The sequence below is a fragment of the Apium graveolens genome, chromosome 11 (genome assembly GCF_009905375.1).
Source record: "Apium graveolens cultivar Ventura chromosome 11, ASM990537v1, whole genome shotgun sequence".
NCBI lineage: Eukaryota > Viridiplantae > Streptophyta > Magnoliopsida > Apiales > Apiaceae > Apium > Apium graveolens.
In genome coordinates this window covers 158199509-158224011 of record NC_133657.1, presented here as the reverse complement: position 1 = coordinate 158224011, position 24503 = coordinate 158199509, and the positions used below count along the sequence as shown (strand labels likewise).

Here is a 24503-nt window from a genome sequence, read left to right as displayed (position 1 = left end):
CAAATTCTATTCCACTTGTACAAACTGCTGCATGCTATTTTAATTTCTTTCGGGAGTCTATTTCTTCCAACGGCTAATTAAACTTGGGATTACCAATTAAGCTTATAATAAGCCAGTCTGGATTCCAGCCTGCTGGCTAATTAGACTAATAGCAGAAAATCTTCGTTACAAGTACACACGGTTAAATTCGACTAAATAAATTCTTTATTAGCTAGCTATCTCTATCTTAAAGATAATTCATTGTGTTTCTGTAATTCAGTATTCAGCAACTAATTGAAGATTTAACCTTCATGTTTTTTATGTATACAACACCTGCCTTACGATAATTAATCAAGTAGAATTACTTATTAATTAATGCTGCAATATTAGAATTAATATTATTGCAAACGAACAGAGAAAGCTCAGATCTGTAACATAATTAGCTAATAAAGCATATAGAAAAATTCCTCAATCTTTTCGTACATTATTGGTTTACCGAATGAAGGAACCAATAAATATATATATATAGGCTATATAGCAAAGATGAAATCATACAAAAATCAAACACATAAATATAAAGCCTTATCATAAAATGATAAAAATGAAATTACAAAGTACTTCCCTTGAACATTAAGACTGGCAGTTCACATCCATCATATAGTTAACTTGCACACATCTAATATCTACCAAATCAAAAGTAATTAAACAAACTTACTATAGCTAGCTACAAACACCAAACTTACTCCAAAAATATTTTTCCAAAAAATTGATCAACAAAACATAAACAGAATAAAAATATATATCAATGCAAGCGGATACCCTATATAGTTGCTAGATTCATGAAACTTTCATCTTTACCTGCTGGCTTTGCATCATTTCTCTTTTATCAAAGCGCGAAAAGAACGATAGCTTCAAGGAGATCTTCATTCCAACAAAGATATGGAATCAGATCTCAATTTATAGAAAATTAGGAGTTGTAGAAGAAGCGTTGTTAACGTGAGAGGTGAAAGCTGTAGTCCATGAGTTTCCACCACCAGTACTTATACTACTCCAGTACGGATTACTCATCTCAATATTGTTGTTACTATTGTTCTGATTTGGAACATCCTGAATTTTCCTTGACAAATTCAATCCTCCTCGAGCCTCTTCAAGCTTCACCGCACCTCCAGATGCTACTTCACTTCCTTCTTGATATGAAAATAGATTCGAACCACTCGGTTGTTGGAAGGCACTTAAAATAGGTAATCTCCACCCTTGAGCTCCTCCGCTAGTTAAAATGCTGTTGTTTACACTGGAAAGAGTATGGTGACCTAATTGAAAACGCATATCCGATTGGCCAGAACTTCGATAACCCATGTTAAATCCACCATAAGCACTTCCACTTCCAGCTCCATACTGACTGTTGAGATTGGGTAAATTAGCAGCCATATTGAGAGGTACTTGTGATGAAAATGGGTTAAAATGATTAGCAGCAATCTGTTCAGCTGAGCTGGACGGGCTTTCCGTAATAATATTGTTATTATTAGGTTCTTTGAGGTTGCTATTTGTGGTAATGTTGAGTGATTTTGGGGTTCTACTTTTGGTTCTTTTGTTTCTCCTGCAGCCGCCACCAACAGGAACACTCCTAAGGGCACCGCCGCGAGTCCAGTAACGTCGACAAGTCTTACAGAAGTGGCGTGGCTGAGTAAGGCTATAGTTGTTGAAGTAACAGAACTTGGTTTGTGTTGAATCGCAGCGGGGACAGTTTAGTCCTGCTTCTGGGAGTGGTAGCTTGGCTAGCCTGGCTCGGTCAACTGTTGAACCAGGTCTGATTAAGCTCGGGTCAACTTGAGGTGGCTGAGGCGCCAGAAGCTGGGGATTCTGATGTACTAGTTGGTGATTATGGTAAGTATTAGGTGACTGTTGTTGCTGCGACTGAAAAAATAAAAAAAAGTTAAAAGCGGTAGATAGCCTGGTTCCTATAGATAATAACACATAACATAAATAGCTAATTAATATGCATGTAATTAAGTTTGTACATTTGATATGGTATATTCACGAAGAACATGATATATAAAGAGGAATATGAATATATAATCTTTTTGCGATATGCTTGTCTTTTAATTTTCGAGATCTAGAAAAATTGTTTTACCTGGTGATGATGCCAATTGTTGTGGTTGTGGGGATGATGATCCAAGTTATAAACTGGAACAGAAGATGAGAAGGCCATAACTTAAATTTGTAGTAGCTTTATATCTTTTGTAAAAGAGTTATGTTTTTGGAAATATATGATGGAGAATCAAGCTATTGGGAAGATAATACTAACAGAGAGAGCCAACAAGAGGGAGACAGAAGAAAAGATAAAGATTAAAGAGGAAATATAAGGGAAAGATGATGAGGATGTAAGGCTTTTAATTTTACATAATTTTTGTAAGAAAATTATATTTCTTTTCTCCATCTCTTTTTGTTTTACTATATACTGTGTTAAGGGTTTTTGAGCGTAGTGCGGCCGAAGTTTCTTAGCCTTTAAGGTTCGCGCGTTTAAGTGGAAGATAAAGTGAATTGTAACAAGATGACATCTCATGCATGGAAGAGAGAGAAAGTAGAGAGAGAAGAGTATACAGTGTACTTAATTAGGGTTAAAAAATAGACCTTCAATTATTCTGATCCTCATTTACTTACCTTTTAATTTTTATCATATTTTTTGATAAATATGATTTATAATTTTAAAAATCACTTTATATATATTTATCTATCTATATTATTATATTAAATACGAGATAATGAAAGTTTGGTTGTTAGTCGGTCTGGTAATTATAGTAATAGTCATCGTAATTATATCAATATTTAAAATAAAATACTCTCATAAATAGATTACTATTCACAATATAATTATATAAATATAAATAAAATTGTAATATGTCTAATGGTTTTGATTTAAATAATATAATATATAATATTAAATAAAATAAAATTATACCATTGATCCAATCCTAAATAAAAAATAAAAATAAATTACGTACAATTAGTTGAATTTGCAAACTCAGATTAAAATAAAATAATAAAACTGATAAAAATTTAAAAGCAAATTCATTTGGTCGATATAATGTCATGAGGCTATAACAAAAAAAAATAAACGAACTAAAACAAAATAAATTGAAAGTAAATTCGTTTGGCAGATATGATGTCATCAAACTAAAATAAAATTATACATGTTATCAATTCGGTCTAAAATATAATAATATACATTCTGGGCTAAAATGAAAATAAACAAAAAAAACTAAATATAATTAGCTGGATTTGGTTGATATAAATGGTCTAAGACTAAAACAAAGATTTGTCATCTCAAGCTAAAAAAATATATTAAATACTACTGATCCAGCCAAATTTTTTTTTATTTAATCGGGTTACAATATAATGCGTTGGTCGATATAATGTCATCAAAATATAACAAAATATATTATCTATTCGGCTTAAAACAAAATAATATTTAATCAGAACTAAAATAAAATAAAAACAAACTAAATATAATTAGATGGTTGATAAGGGGCCTAAGACTAAAATAAAATAATGTATATTATTAATCTCAACTAAAACTAAAATTAAATAAAACCTAAAGCTAATTCTTATATTATTCATCCGTATTAAAATAAAATTAAAATCTACATAATTCATTATTAGGTGCAATGTAGGTTTATGATTGTGGTATAACTATTAAAAATTTTATTGCAGATATGTGTATAAAATATTTTGATTTATATAATTATAGGGGTTTTCAATTCCTATAATATCCAAAATTATTTTAATAAAATAAAAATAGTGATGATCTTTATAATCATGTTGGACTAAAATGAATCACTACGTGATATTCATTCGAGCTAAAAAAATTTTATAATTGATTCATGATAAATCAAAATTAAAGAAAGAAAATAATTATACCAACTAAAATTAAATAATATGTACTTTTATTCGGGTTAACATAATTTTTTTATTATTGGTATATAAATTGTTTATCGTTGATCCGGATTTAAACAAATTAAACCAAAATAAATGTGAATATAATTAGTTAGATTTGTTCGGTATATGAAAATAAAGATAATTCGTTTATTGATGTGAGCTAAAATTATCTTTTAATTAAAACATAATTATCTATCGTAAACACAAATATGAATTTCAACAAAATTAAATCTTTTAATTAGTGATATTTTTTTAAAAACTAAAATTTCACTAAATTATACACACGCATATTTGAAATAATCATCAAATCATATTATCAATAATTTCTAATAAATAAATTTTAGAGTTTAAAACTTTACTTCAAATTAAATTCAAAAATTATTTTAAAAATTAAAAATAATCAGTGTGTTTTAGGCTAGTATATATCATAAGAAATTGTCAAAATAATCGAGGGTCGAATTCTTAAAATGACAGGATATATTTTTTGGTGTATGTGTCTAAACAGAATAAGTGTTTTTTTACTAAATTGTTTCTAAAAAAATTACATATTTTGAAGTAAAATAAAATGTGAAATGCTTGTTATAGCCTAGGCACACAGTTAGAGTAAATAAATAAAAGTTGCAAGGAATATGGATAACGAATCCTGAATGTAGATATATTATCGTAAACGGAACACCCTTTGTTTGGTAGCCGGTTACTCAGTAACAACTTTCAGATTTAAAGTCAGAAAAATGAGAACTTGGATGCAATAATTAAATATTATCATATTAATATTTAAACTGCTCTCATGGATTCAGGGTTCGAACCCATATATTTAAACTTTTATATTCTTTATTTTAACAATTTCTACAAGTTTTCGGGTCCTGTAGACAACATATTATATTATATTATTAATTTTCAGTCAAGTCTCAAATTATTATAAAACATATATTGTTGTAACTTATTATATTTTTCAATTTATTTTTCAACTATTGAAAATTATATTATAAAATCTATCTATACTATACTATTATAAGCAGAACACCCTCTATTTGGTAGTCGGTTGTTTGGTACGACAAATAACAACCATCACATCTAAAGTTAGATAAATGAGAACCGTTGGATGTAATAATAAAAATATTATTATATTAATATTAAATTGCTCTCATGGATTCAGGGTTCGAACCCCGTCAACAGCTTATTATATTTAAACTATTATATTCTTTAATTTAACAATTTCTACAGGTTCAGGGCTCGAGATCCGTGAACAACATATTATATTATATTATTTATTTTCAGTCAAGTCTCAAATTATCCCAAAACATTTATTATTATAACTTATTATGTTCTTTAATTTATTTTTCAAATCGGTGTATTGCACGGGTTATAAGTTAGTATATTTTTAAAAACTATCAAATGTTAGAAGCAATCCGTATATAGGCTAGCATGAATGTAGACGTGGAACCCAGTTACGTGTATATAATTTCCAATGCTAACCTAGGGTGCTTTAATTATATAAAGATCAACCTCCGACTTAGAATAGAATTATATCAGTAGAAGTTAAATGAATACCTACCGTCACGGAACTTTTAATTTATCGCCTAATTACTTATCCAAAATGCTAGCTGCTAGTTGTATGGACCATTAATTATCATGGTGCTTAATTTTGTAGAAAATGTAAAGTGCAAAACATATAATCGTGCATGTGGGATCGCCCCTTCTGTATGGAAAATCGCATGGATCTCGTCTCTGCTCCAAGAGCTTGACCAATAACGGTTATTAATTCATTCCCTTTTAGTATGTTGTAATTCGATCCGAGTGAGCCGAATTTTGAGTCGGGCGTAGTTCAAATTCAGAATAATGGAGTCGAACTAAACTAGCTCTTTTAACAATTTGAACCTAAACGTAACCTATATGGAGCAACCAGGAAGGGTTATAAATCGAAAAAGAACAAGTGCTTAGGAGAAAGGTTATCGTGCTAGTCAGGGTTTTGTGGCAGAACCACAATGGACTGTAATAACCCCAAAAATTTTGGACTTTTTGTAACCCTTATGAATAGTGATTTTACTGATTATACTGAATAAAAAAACTTTTCATGCCACACTTTGTAGAGGTTCTTTTATTGTTATTCTAAGATCTTATTAGTACTCTATATGGTATATAAGTGTATGTAAAGATCGTCAGAATCCAAATTCGAACACTTTGATTTTTCCCGAAAATCCACCAGATACCGAAAGAATTGAGTATAAGGTAACAGGATAAAAGGATTTAAATTCAAGGAGTATAAGATATGATCATAAAAGGAATATAATGTATTGAGAAAGGTTAGGGAAACCCAAGTAATAAGATCCCGGGTATGATCCCTCAAACGATAAACGAGAACAAAAGTTAAGCGAACCGTATAACAGATCAGCGGTCATTAGCCAAGTAATTGGGAGTTAAGCAAAGAGGTTAGTGATGATGATGTCATCACACCAAAAAGAAAAGGACAAGTGTGGGAAGATGACATAGGAGGATGACATAAGCATGACCAAAAGGGAAGAAAGTGTTGGCTGATTATAAACCACACAAAATTTACCATGGTAACAATTCAATTAATCACAAAAAATCAAAAGCAACCAAAATAAACACATTTTCTTCTTCCCCCATCTTTTTGCCTCGGCTTTTTGAAGAAAAGCAAGGAAGGAAATTCGAAAACCCAAGCTCCACTTAATCATAATTCAAGAGGTTTGTTTCTTTAGCTTCCATAATTTATAACTTAGATGAGCCATAAGTTTAAGCTCAAGATTCAATGTTTAACATAGCTAATCAATTCATCAAAGTTCTTGGTGAATAGTGTTTTCAAGAAACTAACTTTGTGTTTTCTTATGTTTTCTTCAAGATCCAAGCTTAGTAGAGATAGTTAGTGGTTATTTAAGGCTTCCTAAGTGATTCTCCACTCTCCAAGGAAGGTATAACTTCTCAAACCCTTAGTCTTAAGTTTTGTTGGTTTGGATTTCATAATGTTTAGATGATGGGTTAGTGTAATGAGTGTGTACTCATGTTTAGAGTTTTGTTTAGCAAGTGGTTTTATTGATTTTGGAGTTAGGAGTGATACTTGTTGGATTTGATGTTCTTGGTCACATTTTGACTTGGTTTAGATGAATAAGTTGAAATCTTGAGTTATAGTTAAATGATCTTGTATTGTGGTTGAATGATGGTGGAATGGTGATGATTGGTGGTGGTTTGATGTTGAATTGATTTGGTAAAAATTTGGGAATTTCTAAGTTATAGCCGTCGTAATGCCCAATTTTTCTTAAACTGTTTTGTGCTTAACTTTTGCACCTGAACACTCACTGCCATGAATAGACCATTACTATTTTTAGATAGTTCATGTTACGAGCTTCGTTTTGATATGTGGTTCGCTTGAATCCGATGTACGGTTTAGGAGAAACGACCATTTTAAGTACCGGCATTTCACGAACGAACCATTATCCCTCGACTTACTTTGAAACCCGTGTTAATGCCCATAAATGACTAATTGGAGTATGAAACAATTATGTAAAGTGGATTAGGCAGTTGGTAGGGTACTCGCGAAAGAATCACCTTAAAATTCTTAATGGTTAATTTATTAAAAATGGTGGAGCCGAGGGTACTCGAGCGACTTAAGTGAATCGTTAAGCGCAAAAGCGAACGTTGGGGTCTAATTGGTTAAAGTATAGATTCTTAAGCGACTTTGGTTTAATTCCAACTTATATGTTGTTCATAGGTTACCAGACTCATCCCAAGCCTTTCACCACCCCCAGTCGCTCAGGCAAGTTTTCTACCCGTTATACTGTTGTTGTGATGTACATATGTATATGCATTATCTTGTGATAGATGCATGATTGTTATTAGCAAAATCTTGCGATATATTGGAGCATGCTGATATGGTTTATATGCATGCCTGTTTCATAATATTGATATCTAATTGTTGATTCCAATTCTTATAATTGCATAATACCTATGCTAGAGATAAGCAGTAGTTGCGTATACCCTTAGTATAGGGGACCCAAAGACGAACATTTTCTAAAACCGGGAGTCGATGTTCCCGAGTATATTATATATATTTATATATATATATAGATATAGTTTTCAAAACTATTAATCGAATAAGGTTTATTCGATAACTTTATTTTTATTAATGAATATTACTTTGAATATTCATTCGAGGACTTATGACTCGGTTTATTTTATTTAAGGAATATTATCTTGAATATTCATTCGAGGACTTATGACTCTGTTTATTATATTTAATGAATATTATTTTGAATATTCATTCGAGGACTTATGACTCCGCTTATTTACTAAATAATATTCGTTATTTTATTAAAGAATAATGTTTCGATAATCAAACTTATTTTCGATTATTCAAATAAAGATTGTACTTTCGTATAAGTATATCTTTGGTTATTTAATAGTCATTTCAAGTATGAGTTTTAAAACTTCTACTTCAAATTATTTATATAGAGATTATTCTTTATGGGAATATTATTTAAATAATAATATTCAGATATTTTCTAATATATTGGGACTGATTTATTTTATTAAATCAGCATTACTCCAAACATTCTTAAAAATGTTTTCGAGTCTTCAAAATGATTTTAAAAGTTAGAGCGGATCCCAAAACTCGTTTTCAAACTTAAGATCTTCCTTTCGAAGGGGATTTAAATACTCGCTTAAAAATTGAGGGATCTGGCTCTGTGGTGTATTTCATATTCGCAACGAGGTTGCTATTTTGATAAATGAATTGATTACTTACCCAATGTTCGGGAAGTAAGTCCATCTAATTGAGTCGGCATAAGCGACATGCCGGGGTATGGTCTATCAAAGTGTAAGTGGCTGGGTGGCAGCCCATCAACGCGTAATAGGCCGGGTGGTGGTCCAGCACAAGGTCCTAATGAGGCCAGGGTGATGACCGGTGGGGGATTCATCCATCTACTAGTAGAAAAGGTTACTTTTTGGTATCTTTGCCTGATCAGCAAGATATCGGGTTTATGCCAAAATTCTTTTCTTTCCAAATTCATTGGATATTGCAACTCTTTTCATACTTTACATGACAGAGGTTTTCAGGAAATGTATGAGAGATATATATGGACATATATATATATATCGGGACTTAATGAAGTATCTCATAACTTCATTTCATTCAATAATATTTCAAAGATTGAATCTATTCAAGTCTTATCTTGTAGTCTCATCTATGTGATAAACTTTTGAAACTGATTATACCTTGAATGGTGGTAGTTCAAGTAGTATTCGGAAAAGATATAAGTATATTGGAGTATCTTGTAACTTCATCTTTTCAACTTATATCTGGTTAATTATTATCTTATGCATGACAAAGATTTTCACAAAAATGTTGAGACAAGGTTAGATATATGAGATCACCTTGCAACGATATTTTTATACAGTTATAAACTGGAACTCTGTGTATATTATGCATGGAAGAGGACTTCCAAGATTTTGAAAAGTTTATATACATATATACTGAATATTTTGCGACTTGGTCGCGATAAGATATCAAACTTGGTTCATTCCTTTTTGACCAAGACTTTCATGAGTACTATGAGGATGCTCACATATTGTAAATCATTATACATATTATTTTGGTGGGCTTGTTGCTCACCCTTGCTTTCCTCTTTCATCACACAACAACAGATAGACAAGATGAACTGGACCAAGCTCCCAATTCGTGAGTGGATAGGAAACGTTCCGCAGTTTCCTGTAGGCGTTGATGCCGTTGTAGCTGAGGTAGGAACTACCAATAGGCTAGGCTTTCAACTTTTGATGTACCAGACTTATGTACATTTATGAATTGTAATAATGGCAAGGAATATGTAAATTAATCAGAAACCCTTTTTAAGGTGAAATGGTTTATAATTGTGGAATAAAATGACTTGTGTTATTTTTGGGTGTTCATCTATGAGATTATAACTTGTGGTGTGTGTGTATATTGTGGGGTCACAGTACGTAATAGTTGGTTGATTATTAAGATTAAGTATTATTAAGGGAAATGGAACTCGTGACAACCCGGATCCCCGACCCCGAATTTGGGGGTGTTACAGAAATGGTATCAGAGCTAAGCGTTATAAACCTAAGAGATGATATGACGTTAAAATAATAAGTTCACTAAGATAATAAGAACTCTTACCAAGTTCATAGTCAGACTACCTAACATAGTACTGACAGTTAAAACCCTTACGGGAATCCTTACAAAAATTATGATAGTAACATAGTTCGTGATCATATAGGGCAGCGGGGCACCGAACCCTGAGGTTCAGGAGCATCAGCATGAGGATGTTTTATTACATGTTGGAGATCAAATTGTGAATCCGATAGAGTACCCTAACGAGGGACCGGATGAGATTCATATTGGGAATATTGCAGTTGAGGATGTTATCCCAGAAGGGAATGTTGCCGAGAAGGATCTCGTGGAGCGTCCTGACGAGAATAAAGAGAGGACCGCTGAGGAATTAATGACCGTAGTCAGAGCGACTACCAGAGCTAGAATGGCCGCGAGGGTGGCACTAGAGGATGAAGAGTTACCTAGGGCACAGAGGATAATGAGGGCAGAAGGAGTGGGGCCTTCCACGACACCAATTATACCAGTATCAGACCCTCTTCCAGAGGTTCCTGTAGACATCCATGAGGTTTCACCAATTCCTGTTCCCTCCCCTGTGCAGAGCCCAACACCTACTGAGGAAATGCCACCTTTATCTCCTGCACCATTGTCACCTGATACCGTGCTTGGTTATCCATTTGGATCCCCTGGGTCTGCACCACCTGCACCCCATGGACTGCTAGATGCTACCACTCAAGCTTCTCTTATCGCCGATTATCATATGACTTTGGGTGGCATGTCTGAGGCCCGTAATGTTAGGGGTGATCTATAGAATCGACTTACTGCACCAAGGATTGAGGGCGGGGTACTTCCGGCAGGATTAGCTTATAGCATGGACAGGATTGAGGCTACCACCCGAATTACAGCTAGAGGCCATCTTGAGGGTCAGGTTGATCCAGCTCTACTTGCGACTATCTTAGACCTCATCACCTCTGTGATGAAGCATGTTAGGGATGTCGTGCGTGCCCGCATTTCTTGATCCATGGTAGTGTGCAGAGCTAGAGCGATCAGACAAGGGTTTCATGTAGCACCACTTTTGGAGGATTAGCCTAAGTAATGAATGGTTGGTTTTAATGACTAGATGATTATCTATGGTAGTACTCTTGGGATAGAAGCGATCAGATCTAATGATGTAATTCTCTTTAATGTGTTTAGTTGTTGTACCCTCGAACAAATGGTTATGTATATATTCATTAATTTCGGTTCAGATCAGTTTGTTTGTGATAAGTTCATATTGTTAATTGCACTATCAACACTTAAGAGTGTCATGAAGTTTATAGAACTTGAGAATTCATAATTTGCAATCATGTCAGGACTGAACGAGGGAAAGACTTAAGCAAAGTAAGTAAGACAAATATCCAGAGATTCTCAAAATTTTTCCAAGCATTATGCCCCCACGAGGAATAAGATTAGGGGCAAACCTTGAATGTGATAATCAGGGAGGTCGCAATTAAGATATAAGGAACCCAGAATATAATGAAGTGGAAAATGAGGATTTTAAATTAAAAGATGACCCCAATTATGGGGAGTAGGAAGAAATATTTAGACTGAGAAAACTGAAGTCGAGCAAGATAGGAAGAACCAGGATGGTACTCCTATTGGGCAATCCATGGACCTGCCTAAAACAAAACTTATACTTTTATTCCCAACCACCACCTTGAGGAAATAATGCGGTAAGAAATTCTTTCATGACCTTTAAGTCGCTAAGCTCTCAGAGTTCCAAGGAACAGGTTGACCCAGTCGAGGCAAGAGCCTGGCTAAAGGAAATATAAGAATCATTTGAGATTCTAAATGATTGACGAAGCGCAAAAGATTTTTTTTATCACTTACCTACCTAAGAGAGAGGCCAACCGCTGGTGAAAGACCAAGAAAGGCACGGAGCCAGAGGTTATAATAAACTGATTAAAGTTCAGTCAATTGTTTTCGGGAAAGTAATTCCCAAGGTTATAGAGATAGTGTAAAAGCTTTAGAGCCAGAACAAAGGCGGACGAGTATGATGAGTTATGAATCTAAGTTGTAAAAGTTGTCAAGATTCGTCTGGAGGACAAGAATCCTAGAACGACATGATGTTTGAAATCAATGCTTATGTTGTGTTGGTTCATGAAATGGTTGTAATAGAAACGAAAATATGAAAAGGAATATAAAGGAAATAAAGTTTGAGGAATGATAAGGGAGTTGGGTATGAGGAAACCCTAAAGACTCATAGAAATAGAAATAGAAAAGTATGTAATCGTCGGGATGAGGGTGATTCACCATGAGTTAAAGTTGATGGTTTAAGGCATAAGTGATATGTATATTGTATCCCCTTTAAGTTGGGAGTATTGGAAGACACTTCGAGATAGATCGATGGGCTAATAAGAAAACACGGATGGACTGAGGAGACAAGATAACAAGATATTAGGAAAATGGGATGAAGGAAGTGACCTTCAAGAATGTGAAGTATATGTAAGACCGGTGGCATGATACCCAGAAAGGGGGATGCCAGGTATGAAAGATATCCAAACATTGAGATGACTGTTGAGATAAATAACAAAAGTAAATGAGGAGTTATTAAGAAGAAGTTCACGTTGAACACGACCAATATCTTCCAGAACATCCCTGTTGTCATTACCAAATTAGGAAAGAAAAGCGGGTAACCATTGTTATCTTTTGAAGGCCATATGGGTTAACCTCGGTTTGAATAAAGATGCTATTGTGAAATTGGTATAGACTATCTGGGTGGGAATGATTGAATAAGATAATCTATCAAGGACATATGACTTGATTTATCTATGGAAGGATGCAAGTACCTTTTTAAAGGTGGAATTAAGGATATAACTTCGATAACTTGAGATGAACCATAGGGGAATGCATGCAGGTTGGCATTTCACCCTTAATAGGGATAGTATGAGTTTTGACAGTATGAATTGGAAAGGATTAAGGTAACAACAACCTTTAAGGATCAGTGGAGAAATTTTTCAGAAGTGTATAAACAATGGTTCTAGTATTAGTAAATGATATTTTGATATGCCCTGTATCTAGGAATTACAGGAGGAATGATATAAGGATAACCTTAGAGGTTTTATAAGGAGAAAGGTAATATTCGAAGTTCTCAAGAATAGAAATTTGATAAAGGAAAGTGGCGTAATTATAATAATTCCAGGTGGGCACGTGTTAAACCATAAGAAGTATAGATTGAACCAATGAAGGTCAGAATTGTTAAAGCAAGAAGGGCCCAAAATAAAAGACGTCCTAAGTACGATCGAGAGTCAGCCATGATAATGTTTATATTTAAAGACTAAGGCAGTGACTTATGGAAAAATGGTGATTTTTTTTATCACAAGGACTTAAGAAAAGCATTTTCACATAAGCAGTGATTTGAAATGAGGTAGAAAATTTAGTGAAGGTGGTTAAAATGACATTGATTGTAAGGAAGTATTACTATCAGGAAAGGCCAAAGAGGTGGCCGACACTTTAAGTGTAAGAAGACAATTATCAACGCTCGTGCAAGAGGAATACAATGATAATGGTTAAAGCCGTGAAGATTTTATTATGGTTTGAAAGATTGAAATTCCTTCTGATGACTGTGCAATACCCAACCGTAATAGTAGTTTGGTAAAGATTTAGTTCATAAAATTTCCATGAGCAGGCTACCTATCTTAGAAGGTCCTATCTTGAGATTTGCCAGGACCATGTTAGGAAATGACTTAATAAACCTTTGAACTTCATGTCTCCTAATAAAGACATATGATTAAGAATGGTATTAACCTGCTATCATTGCTTTTATTGAAACTCTTCTGCAATTTTATCAATTTCATGTCATATGTATGTCAAGTTCAGGAGTGTTCTTCATAAATCATGAAAGGTGATCCTGTTACCTCCTTAGAAGATTTTTATATGGCAGATATGGACTCCGTATGTTTAGATATTAAGTTCCGAGGAAAAAAAATGACTTCCGTAGGTCCGTGGTGGACTATAGTAATGCATCAACGATTCTATGAATATTTATACAATGACAACTGTGAGAGTTGTAATGTAATGAGCGGTGAGATTGAGTACCACTAATCGGGTCATGGTGATGTATAAGTAATCATCGGTAGACTAACTAAGGCGATCATTTACCTATGATATATTTATTCCTTCTTATCGATAAAGAGTAGTATTACTATACGAAGAAGGTTACGGAATAGCAATGGATTCTAGTAACTATGATGTCTAGAATGAAATCCGAGATTCAATCTTTGCTGTCAAGGGAGTTTCAACGGTGATTGTTTATAAGCTCGAGCAAGAGCATGGGTCCATAGAATGATGGACGGAATAGTAAATATTCAGACACGTGAAATACGATGTTATAATACTTGATGTTGATATATATATATATATATATACGTATATGTTTTGTTCTCCTATGACAAACCTCTATAGTTTAGAGGTAGATTCCAAGCCAGATATTTTGTGGCGGTATTTTTTTACATATATACCATTCTCTTCAATTCGTTCTTTTCTCTTCTTTTCATTGCATGTAATCTGAGAAGAACAACCCTTCCAGAAGGGGAGGTATTGTCGAATGACTATCTATTTGTGTGATAGAAGCCTAGTATGATACTACATGTTGTTTAATTGCTTGTCAAGTACTAAAGGCTGGCCACCTTCTGTACTAACTATGCAATGTAACAAGTGTTCATGATCATAGTGATTTCTCAATAAAATCTTTTACTTCTATATGATAGATCAAGCTTTCGAAGATGGAAGCAGCTAAAGGAAGTAGTATCAGTGCGGTGGTATTCCGAATCTAACGTGTTCGTGATACTAAGGTTGACGCGGTTATTAAAAGGTTATAGAATACTAACGAGCAAAAGTGTAACCAATATAGTATTATGTACGGAAGATAGTAATGACTATGAACAAGAAAAGAAGGAGTATTGAGAAGCAAAAGCTATAGTGCTAGAAGCTATGATGAGAGTCTGTGCAATAGACTTGAAAGAATTTGGAATGATCACTTAACGCGGATTGAGTTTTCTTACGATAATAGATCGTATGTCAGTATCGAGATATCGCTTTATGAGATCCTTGAGGGAACACAATGTCGATCTCCCTTATGTTAGGATGAAGTTGTAGAGCGCAAGATGCTCGGACCCGCAGTAGTCCAAAGGACCAAGGATATAATAGATCTAATCAGAGGATGGCTGGTAATAGCCCAAGATGGACATAAAAAGTATATTGATTTGACACGAAAGGACAAATAATAGGAAGTAGGGGACCTAGTGATGTTATAGGTATTCCCTTGGAAATGATGAATGAGGTTCGGAAAGAAAGGAAAGCTAAGCCCCCGAATTGTTGGCCCCTTTGAGGTATTAAGACATATTGGGAAGTTAGCATAAGAGCGCATAGGTATGCAACCAAACATAACCTATATGGAGCAACCAGGAAGAGTTATAGATCGAAAAGGAACAAGTGCTTAGGAGAAAGGTTATCGTGCTAGTCAGGGTTTTGTGGTAGAACCACAATGTGGGAAAATTGACTTGAGAGTTAGAAGGCACAATGCTAGAAAAGTACCCCCATTTGTTTTCTGTCTGATTCCGGGACGAAATCCTTTTAAGGAGGGGAGACTGTAATAACCCCAAAAATTTTGGACTTTTTGTAACCCTTATGAATAGTGATTTTGCTGATTATACTGAATAAGAAAACTTTTCATGCCACACTTTGTAGAGGTTCTTTTATTGTTATTCCGAGATCTTATTAGTACTCTATATGGTATATAAGTGTATGTAAAGATCGTCAGAATCCAAATTCGAACACTTTGATTTTTCCCGAAAATCCACCAGATACCGAAAGAATTGAGTATAAGGTAACAGGATAAAAATGATTTAAATTCAAGGAGTATAAGATAGGATCATAAAAGGAATATAATGTATTGAGAAAGGTTAAGGAAACCCAAGTAATAAGATCCCGGGTATGATCCCTCAAACGATAAACGAGAACAAAAGTTAAGCGAACCATATAACAGATCAGCGGTCATTAGCCAAGTAATTGGGAGTTAATCAAAGAGGCTAGTGATGATGATGTCATCACACGAACAAGAAGAGTACAAGTGTGGGAAGATGACATAGGAGGATGACATAAGCATGACCAAAAGGGAAGGAAGTGTTGGTTGATTATAAACCACACAAAATTTACCATGGTAACAATTCAATTAAACACAAAAAATCAAAAGCAACCAAAACAAACACATTTTCTTCTTCCCCCATCTTTTTGCCTCGGCTTTTTGAAGAAAAGAAAGGAAGAAAATTCCAAAACCCAAGCTCCACTTAATCATAATTCAAGAGGTTTGTTTCTATAGCTTCCATAATTCATAACTTAGATGAGCCATAAGTTTAAGCTCAAGATTCCATGTTTAACATAGCTAATCAATTCATCAAAGTTCTTGATGAATAGTGTTTTCAAGAAACTAACTTTGTGTTTTCTTATATTTTCTTCAAGATCCAAGCTTAGTAGAGATAGTTAGTGGTTATTTAATGCTTCCTAAGTGATTCTCCACTCTCCAAGGAAGGTATAACTTCTCAAACCCTTAGTCTTAAGTTTTATTGGTTTGGATTTCATAATGTTTAGATGATGGGTTAGTGTAATGGGTGTGTACTCATGTTTTGAGCTTTGTTTAGTAAGTGGTTTTGTTGATTTTGGAGTTAGGAGTGATACTTGTTGAATTAGATGTTCTTGGTCACATTTTGACTTGGTTTAGATGAATAAGTTGAGATCTTGAGTTATAGTTAAATGATCTTGTATTGTGGTTGAATGATGGTGGAATGGTGTAGATTGGTGGTGGTTTGATGTTGAATTGTTTTGGTAAAAATTTGGGAATTTCTAAGTTATAGCCGTCATAATGCCCAAATTTCCTTAAATTGTTTTGTGCTTAACTTTTGCACCCGAATACTCACTGCCATGAACTGACCATTACCATGTTTAGATATTTCATATTATGAGCTTCGTTTTGATATGTGGTTCGCTTGAATCCGATGTACGGTTTAGGAGAAACGACCGTTTTAAGTAACATTGTTTCGCGAACGAACCATTACCCCTCGCCTTACTTTGAAACCTTGGTTAAGGCCCTTAAATGACTAATTGGAGTATGAAACAATTATGTAAAGTGGATTAGGCAGTTGGTAGGGTATTCGCGAAATAATCGCCTTAAAATTCTCAATGGTTAATTTATTAAAAATGGTGGAGCCGAGGGTACTCGAGCGACTTAAGTGAATCTTTAAGCGCAAAAGCGAACGTTAGGGTCTAATTGGTTAAAGTATAGATTCTTAAGCGACTTTGGTTTAATTCCAACTTATATGTTGTTCATAGGTTACCAGACTCATCCCAAGCCTTTTACCACCCCCAGTCGCTCATGCAAGTTTTCTACCGGTTGTACTGTTATTGTGATGTATATATGTATATGCATTATCTTGTGATAGATGCATGATTGTTACTAGAAAAATCTTGCGATATATTGGAGCATGCTGATATGGTTTATATGCATGCCTATTTCATAATATTGATATCTAATTGTTGATTCCAATGCTTATAATTGCATAATGCCTATGCTAGAGATAAGCAGTAGTTGCGTATACCCTTAGTATAGGGGACCCAAATGCGAACATTTTCTAAAACCGGGAGTCGATATTTCCGAGTATATTATATATATTTATATATATATATATATAGATATAGTTTTCAAAACTATTAATCGAATAAGGTTTATTCGATAACTTTATTTTTATTAATGAATATTACTTTGAATATTCATTCGAGGACTTATGACTCGTTTTATTTTATTTAAGGAATATTATCTTGAATATTCATTCGAGAACTTATGACTCTGTTTATTCTATTTAATGAATATTATTTTGAATATTCATTCGAGGACTTATGACTCCGCTTATTTACTAAATAATATTCGTTATTTTATTAAAGAATAATATTTCGATAATCAAACTTATTTTCGATTATTCAAATAAAGATAGTACTTTCGTATAAGTATATCTTTGGTTATTTAATATTCATTTCAAGTATGAGTTTTAAAACTTCTACTTCAAATTATTTATATGGAGATTATTTTTTTATGGGAATATTATTTAAATAATAATATTCAGATATTTTCTAATATATTGGGACTGATTTATTTTATTAAATCAGCATTACTCCAAACATTCTTAAAAATGTTTTCGAGTCTTTAAAATGATTTTAAAAGTTAGAGCGGATCCCAAAACTCGTTTTCAAACTTAAGATCTTCCTTTCGAAGGGGATTTAAATACTCGCTTAAAAATTGAGGGATCCGGCTCTGTGATGTATTTGATATTCGCAACGAGGTTGCTGTTTGGATAAATGAATTGATTACTTACCCAACATTCGGAAAGTAAGTCCATCTAATTGAGTCGGCATAAGCGACAGGCCAGAGTACGGTCTATCAAAGTGTAAGTGGCTGGGTGGCAGCCCATCAACGCGTAAGAGGCCGGGTGGCGGTCCAGCACAAGGTCCTAATGAGGCCAGGGTGATGACCGGTGGGGGATTCATCCATCTACTAGTAGAAAAGGTTACTTATTGGTATCTTTGCCTGATCAGCAAGATATCGGGTTTATGCCAAAATTATTTTCTTTCCAAATTCATTGGATAGTGCAACTCTGTTCATACTTTACATGACAGAGGTTTTCAGGAAATGTATGAGAGATATATATGGACATATATATATATATATATCGGGACTTAATGAAGTATCTCATAACTTCATTTCATTCAATAATATTTCAAAGAATGAATTTATTCATGTCTTATCTTGTAGTCTCATCTATGTGATAAACTTTTGAAACTGATTATACCTTGAACGATGGTAGTTCAAGTAGTATTCGGAAAAGATATAAGTATATTGGAGTATCTTGTAACTTTATCTTTTCAACTTATATCTGGTTAATTATTATCTTATGCATGACAAAGATTTTCACAAAAACGTTGAGACAATGTTATATATATGAGATCACCTTGCAACGATATTTTTATACAGTTATAAACTGGAACTCTGTGTATATTATGCATGGAAGAGGACTTCCAAGTTTTTGAAAAGTATATATACATATATACGGAATATTTTGCGACTTGGTCGTGATAAGATATCAAACTTGGTTCATTCCTTTTTGACCAAGACTTTCATGAGTACTATGAGGATGCTCACATATTGTAAATCATTATACATATTATTTTGGTGGGCTTGTTGCTCACCCTTGCTTTCTTCTTTCATCACACAACAACAGATAGACAAGATGAACAGGACCAAGCTCCCAATTCATGAGCGGATAGGAAACGTTCCGCAGTTTCCTGTAGGCATTGATGTCGTTGTAGCTGAGGTAGGAACTACCAATAGGCTAGGCTTTCAACTTTTGATGTACCAGACTTATGAACATTTATGAATTGTAATAATGGCAAAGAATATGTAAATTAATCAGAAACCCTTTTTAAGGTGAAATGGTTTATAATTGTGGAATAAAATAACTTGTTTTATTTTTTAGTGTTCATCTCTGAGACTATAACTTGTGGTGTGTGTGTATATTGTGGGGTTACAGTACGCAGTAGTTGGTTGATTATTAAGATTAAGTATTATTAAGGGAAATGGAACTCGTGACAACCCGGATCCCCGACCCCAGATTTGGGGGTGTTACATTAGTAGTGAAAAATTGTGAAATAAATCTTAGGTCCCACATATGAAATGAAAAAATTGATTTCCTTAGCTTTACAGCAAAACACAAGTGTAGTCTTGACTTATGTTAGCTATATGTTGCATCCACTGCTATAAAATTGAGCTAATACCGCTCCTTAGATAGCGTTTTTGGCATGAGCTATGCAGGTAATATAAAAACGTTATGTAAGTTATTAAGAAAAATTTAAAAATATAAAAGAAAAATAAAAAAAATAGTTATAGAGGGGTTCTTAGTGTAAACGTTATTTAAATACAAACTTGGAAAGCAGTTTGGTAAGCATTATGTAAGTAAACGTTTTCTAAGTGATTTTCATTAATTAATTCTATAATTTTAATACTTATATAGCGTTCAATTTTAATACAAAAGAGTTTAATTTTTTCCCCAAATCTATCATTCTCAAAAGAAACCTCCACTCACTAACATAGGTTTACTCCATGGGTTTCTAAGGGATTCTTTTCCATGAGATTCCTGATTCATCAAATTGGGCAACACGTTAATTAACCTAATCACATTGCCTTCCTCCGCCGGTGATAATTAAGGTTTAATTTGGTAATTGTTGGACCAGAACAAGACGGCCCAAAGGAATTATAGCTAGAACAATCACAATACATTATGTAAAGCCCAAGAAGGCCCAGATTGTAAGGATTGAGCCCATTTGGGACTTAGTATAAATAAAGGACAACAATCCCATTTGAAGGGGTTGGCTAATTAAGTAAAGAAGATCATCTCCTAAAAATACAGACTAATAATATTATTGGTACATCATTTGGCGCTAGAAGGAGCTTTGCTTTAACAAGATCCAACAAAAAGATGATTGGAGAAGAGCTTGATCCGGGAACCGCCGGACCAACTCAGGTAAAGAAGTTGACGGCAGAAGTTGCCGCCGACCCCTCGACCCACGACGATCGCGAGCTTCCAAAACAACCGGCATTGAAGCCGAAGTGTCTGTTCCCTCCACCTGAGGCTCCTCCAGAAGATCAATTTCTAGGATTGAAGGACTCTCTCCAAAGGGACAGAAAAAGAAAAGCTGTGTCAGACCAGCGTTTTAGAGTTCAAACATCTAAAGGAAAAAAAGTTCTCTCGAGCGACGTTCGGCTACATTTGGAAAAGAAAGAAAGGCTAAAAGCCCAAAACCAAGGAAATCCGAAAGATTCCCTTGATTCAGATGAAGAACTCGAGTTTCTAGAGCGCGAAGCTCAGAGATTGCAGGCTAAACTTGAGCGAAAACGTGAGATTCACCGTCTCCGACGAGAGCTCCAACAAACTACAATTCAAAATGGACAAGATGATGAATTTTATGATGAGGATGATGCGGAGTACGAATATGAGCCCTCGGCGGAGTCAACATATTCGCAACCTCGCGAACGTCGACAGAAGACAGTGTCATCTGCCGATGTCTCACATCAGACAGAATCCACAGAATCTATATCTCACGAGGAGTTCGCTAAAATGCAGGAAGAAATCGCCCAGATGCGTACCTTGATGAGAAATCAAGCAGGGTTTGAAACCGTTTCTGAGAGCCCCCTATCGTTAGTGCTTGAGAAGGCGCGCATCGACAGGACGTTGAAAACGCCTGCTCTCGATCATTTCGACGGATCCTCGGACCCGCTAGCATTTCTAAATACATTTGACGGCCGCATGGCTTTCTTCGGCCACTCGGAGATCGCTAGGTGTCAGTTCTTCTCCACTTGCCTTCAAGGCACTGCTCTCCGATGGTACAGTAACTTGCCACCTCGATCAATCGACTCGTGGACAACCCTGAAAAGCAAGTTTCAAGCCCGATTTTCCAGCAACTACAAAGGAATCAAAGTTACTGCATCCTTGATGACAATGCATCAACGCTCCGGCGAAAGTCTCAGGAGTTTTCTAACCCGGTTCAGGGAAGAAATAGCGGAAATTCCAGACTTAATAGAACAGATGGCTGTCAATTTCCTGACAGCGGGCATCGATAAGTCTAGGCATGGCCTCCTTTTAGAAGAAATCTTTGAAAAAAGGCCGAAAACACTACAGGCTGCGTTCCAGATTATAGAACACCGCATGATGCTTCAGGAAGCGGTAAGCTGTATACAATCTCCACGGAGGTCGTCAAAGTACGAACGACGCCGAAGCTACAGTCCACGATCCCCTGCGAGGGAAAGGCGCCGAGAGCGACGTAGGTCGCCCCCGCCTCGCACATCTGACCTCCCCCCGAGGGATAGAGGAGAAAGGGATTGGAAACCCCACAATCGATCTGAAAAAGAGTTCACGAAACTCAATACTGAGAAAACGACAATTTTGGCGGTGTTAAAAATGGAACCGGACTTTCGCCCTCCAAGACCCATGAAACCAGGAAGACCCCCAAGCTCCAGATATTGTGAATATCATGAAGACACCGGCCATACAACAGAGCAATGTTTTCAACTAAGCAATCTCATCGAAGGAAAAATTCGTCGAGGACAACTAGTCCACTATGTGCAACACGATGATGAACCCAGACGTCGGCAACTATGACTATAAACGACCATGACCGAACATGAAAACAAAGAAACATGCACATTAAAAAGAAAGAGAAGGGAATGAACGTACCCTCCCAGCCCGGCTCTTACATCGATCAACAAGGTCCTCACGCTTCCTCCCATCATAAGCAACCAAGTCCTGAGGCAAGTTAAAGAGGTTAAGTGCCCTCAAGGGCACAGTTGATCCCCCCGTCCATCGCTCCGTGGGCTGAATCTCGACCCTCATCACCTCTTTCTTTGACCGAGGGTCGACGGTCTTCCCATAAACCCTTTCCCCGGCAGTGGCCACATCTTTGTTCACACCCTCGAACCCGACCCCCCGGCCTCCAACAACCACTTCATCATCCTCCCTCCGAAACCGCTTTCGAGGGTTGCCCTCCACGCGGACAAGATCTGAAACAACCCTCTCATTGTCTTCAATTACCTTGTTTCCCTGGTCATCAAGCAATTCAATTGAAACTGAATGAGGAACCCCCGACGGTCCAGCCCTGGCCGCATCAGCAGGCTTCCTCGCAGCACGCTGCAATAACAACATCATCGCCTTGTCCATTCCTCCTCGAATCCCGCCGTCTAAAACCTTTTTAAGTGAGGCGCCTTCCACTACAAAGAAACAAACAAAACCATAAGTCAGCCATCCTATATATAAGCACTTACGAAAATTAAAGTAAGCAAGAGCCGACAATGACAAGTACAAAAACTAGGTACATATGCAAAATAAGGGCAATAACAATTAATACATCCTCCTTACAATCGTGCATCCCTAAGAATCCAGAGTCCTTCAAATCTAAGTGCGTATACCATGTCCTCGACCCATGAAACTCATCGAGGTAGGCAGTATCGTGCTTCTCCATGTTATTTAAATAATCAATCGTGCCCTGGCTAACTTTCCCGCAAGGCTTTACAAATTCCAAGTCAGGACCCCCAACGTACAACCACTGCGAGTGATAACCAGAATTCGATGACCTAACGCTAACAATCTTCATCCGTCGATGTCGGGAGTCGAAATATACTTGGCCACCATGGTACCGCACACCATAAATAGAGAAAAACAATTTCAAAGTCGGTGATCGACCCTTATCACAGCACAACGCCACGAAACCACCTAACTGAGCAACAGAATTTGGTGTCAGCTGCCCTAAACCACAACCGATAGCCTCATACATCGTCAGGAAGAACGGATGCATGGGCAAACGAAGACCAAACTGAAACATTATCATCGCAACCCCATGCATCCCGAACTCGGGCATCATCCAAACCCTCTCATCTGCTGTCGGCACTCGGTAACGGTAGCCGTTAGACAGGTCGATGTACTTCTCCAACTTACTCGCATGGGGGTCGACGGTGATGTAATAACTAAGATAGTTTAAACTAGGTTTGCTCTCAAATTCGATCCTACCTAGTCGAAGACTTTCCTCGACCGTTCTATTCCTAAGTTCCAGGGTACGAGGACTTAAGGGCGGAGAGGGCATAGGACCTGGAGGCACCCCCCTCAAGAACTCATCGCTTCCTAAGAAATCAAAGGATCCACACTGACCTAGGTCCGGGATCTCTAGATTATCCAAGTTCAAAACAGACTCCTCGTCACCCTCCTCTAACGGTCGCTTCCCGGGGTCCCGGTTGGTGGCACTATGCGACGACGACGACGAAGGAAAGTCGGCCATTATAAATCGGTAAACTATAAACACGACCGACCCGCAGATAAAAAGGAAAAGGAATAGAGAGAGAGAGTAGACGACTTACAGTGCGAGCCCAGAACGCGCTGCAATCCCCTTTTAGATACCTGGAGAGGAAGTCGAAGAGGTTAGCCTGGAAACCTGCAAAAACAAAAAAAAAAAAACCTGGAAAAATAAATTCAAAAACACACATGAGCGGATATATACCTTCAAAAAAAAAAAAAAAAAAAAAAAGCATTACGTTTAATTCCTTTCTTTTTTCGGACACACACATTTGACTCCTATCTCGAATTAACAGTTATTTCTTATTTTTCTTTTGCTTCGTTCGTTCGTTTTTTCTTCACTAATTTTTCCCTTCATTTCATTATCCTGTCCAGTCACTAACTTTATTCAGGTATCAAGACAAAAACCTCGGAATTCAAAGCGCAAGGGTGGAGAGCACGAAAACGCAAATCTAAAGATATCGCGCAAAGCAAGGAGGGGGACTAATGTTGGACCAGAACAAGACGGCCCAAAGGAATTATAGCTAGAACAATCACAATACATTATGTAAAGCCCAAGAAGGCCCAGATTGTAAGGATTGAGCCCA

General features: G+C 35.8%; 2 protein-coding genes across 2 annotated transcripts; both read right to left on the bottom strand.

The window, feature by feature from the left end:
* Positions 1-539: 539 nt before the first annotated feature.
* LOC141695039 (dof zinc finger protein DOF3.6-like) lies at positions 540-2382 on the bottom strand. The gene is made up of 2 exons (XM_074499271.1): positions 2111-2382; positions 540-1893 (listed from the first exon to the last, which is right to left on the bottom strand). The coding sequence occupies exons 1-2, from the start codon at positions 2186-2188 to the stop codon at positions 937-939; spliced, it is 1035 nt and encodes a 344-aa protein (XP_074355372.1). The 5' UTR covers positions 2189-2382; the 3' UTR covers positions 540-936.
* Positions 2383-22281: 19899 nt separating this feature from the next.
* On the bottom strand, positions 22282-24058 carry LOC141696046 (uncharacterized). Its single transcript, XM_074500237.1, has 2 exons — positions 23982-24058; positions 22282-22841 (listed from the first exon to the last, which is right to left on the bottom strand). The coding sequence occupies exon 2, from the start codon at positions 22789-22791 to the stop codon at positions 22282-22284; it is 510 nt and encodes a 169-aa protein (XP_074356338.1). The 5' UTR covers positions 22792-22841; positions 23982-24058.
* Between the last annotated feature and the right edge of the window lie 445 nt (positions 24059-24503).

Bases quoted from the DNA above. Each gene is read 5' to 3' on its own strand.
- LOC141695039 (XM_074499271.1), bottom strand. From the start codon at position 2,188: ATGGCCTTCTCATCTTCTGTTCCAGTTTATAACTTGGATCATCATCCC. The intron at 1,894-2,110 runs GTAAAACAATTT...TTATTTTTTCAG, and splicing joins ACAATTGGCATCATCACCAG to TCGCAGCAACAACAGTCACC.
- LOC141696046 (XM_074500237.1), bottom strand. From the start codon at position 22,791: ATGGACAAGGCGATGATGTTGTTATTGCAGCGTGCTGCGAGGAAGCCT.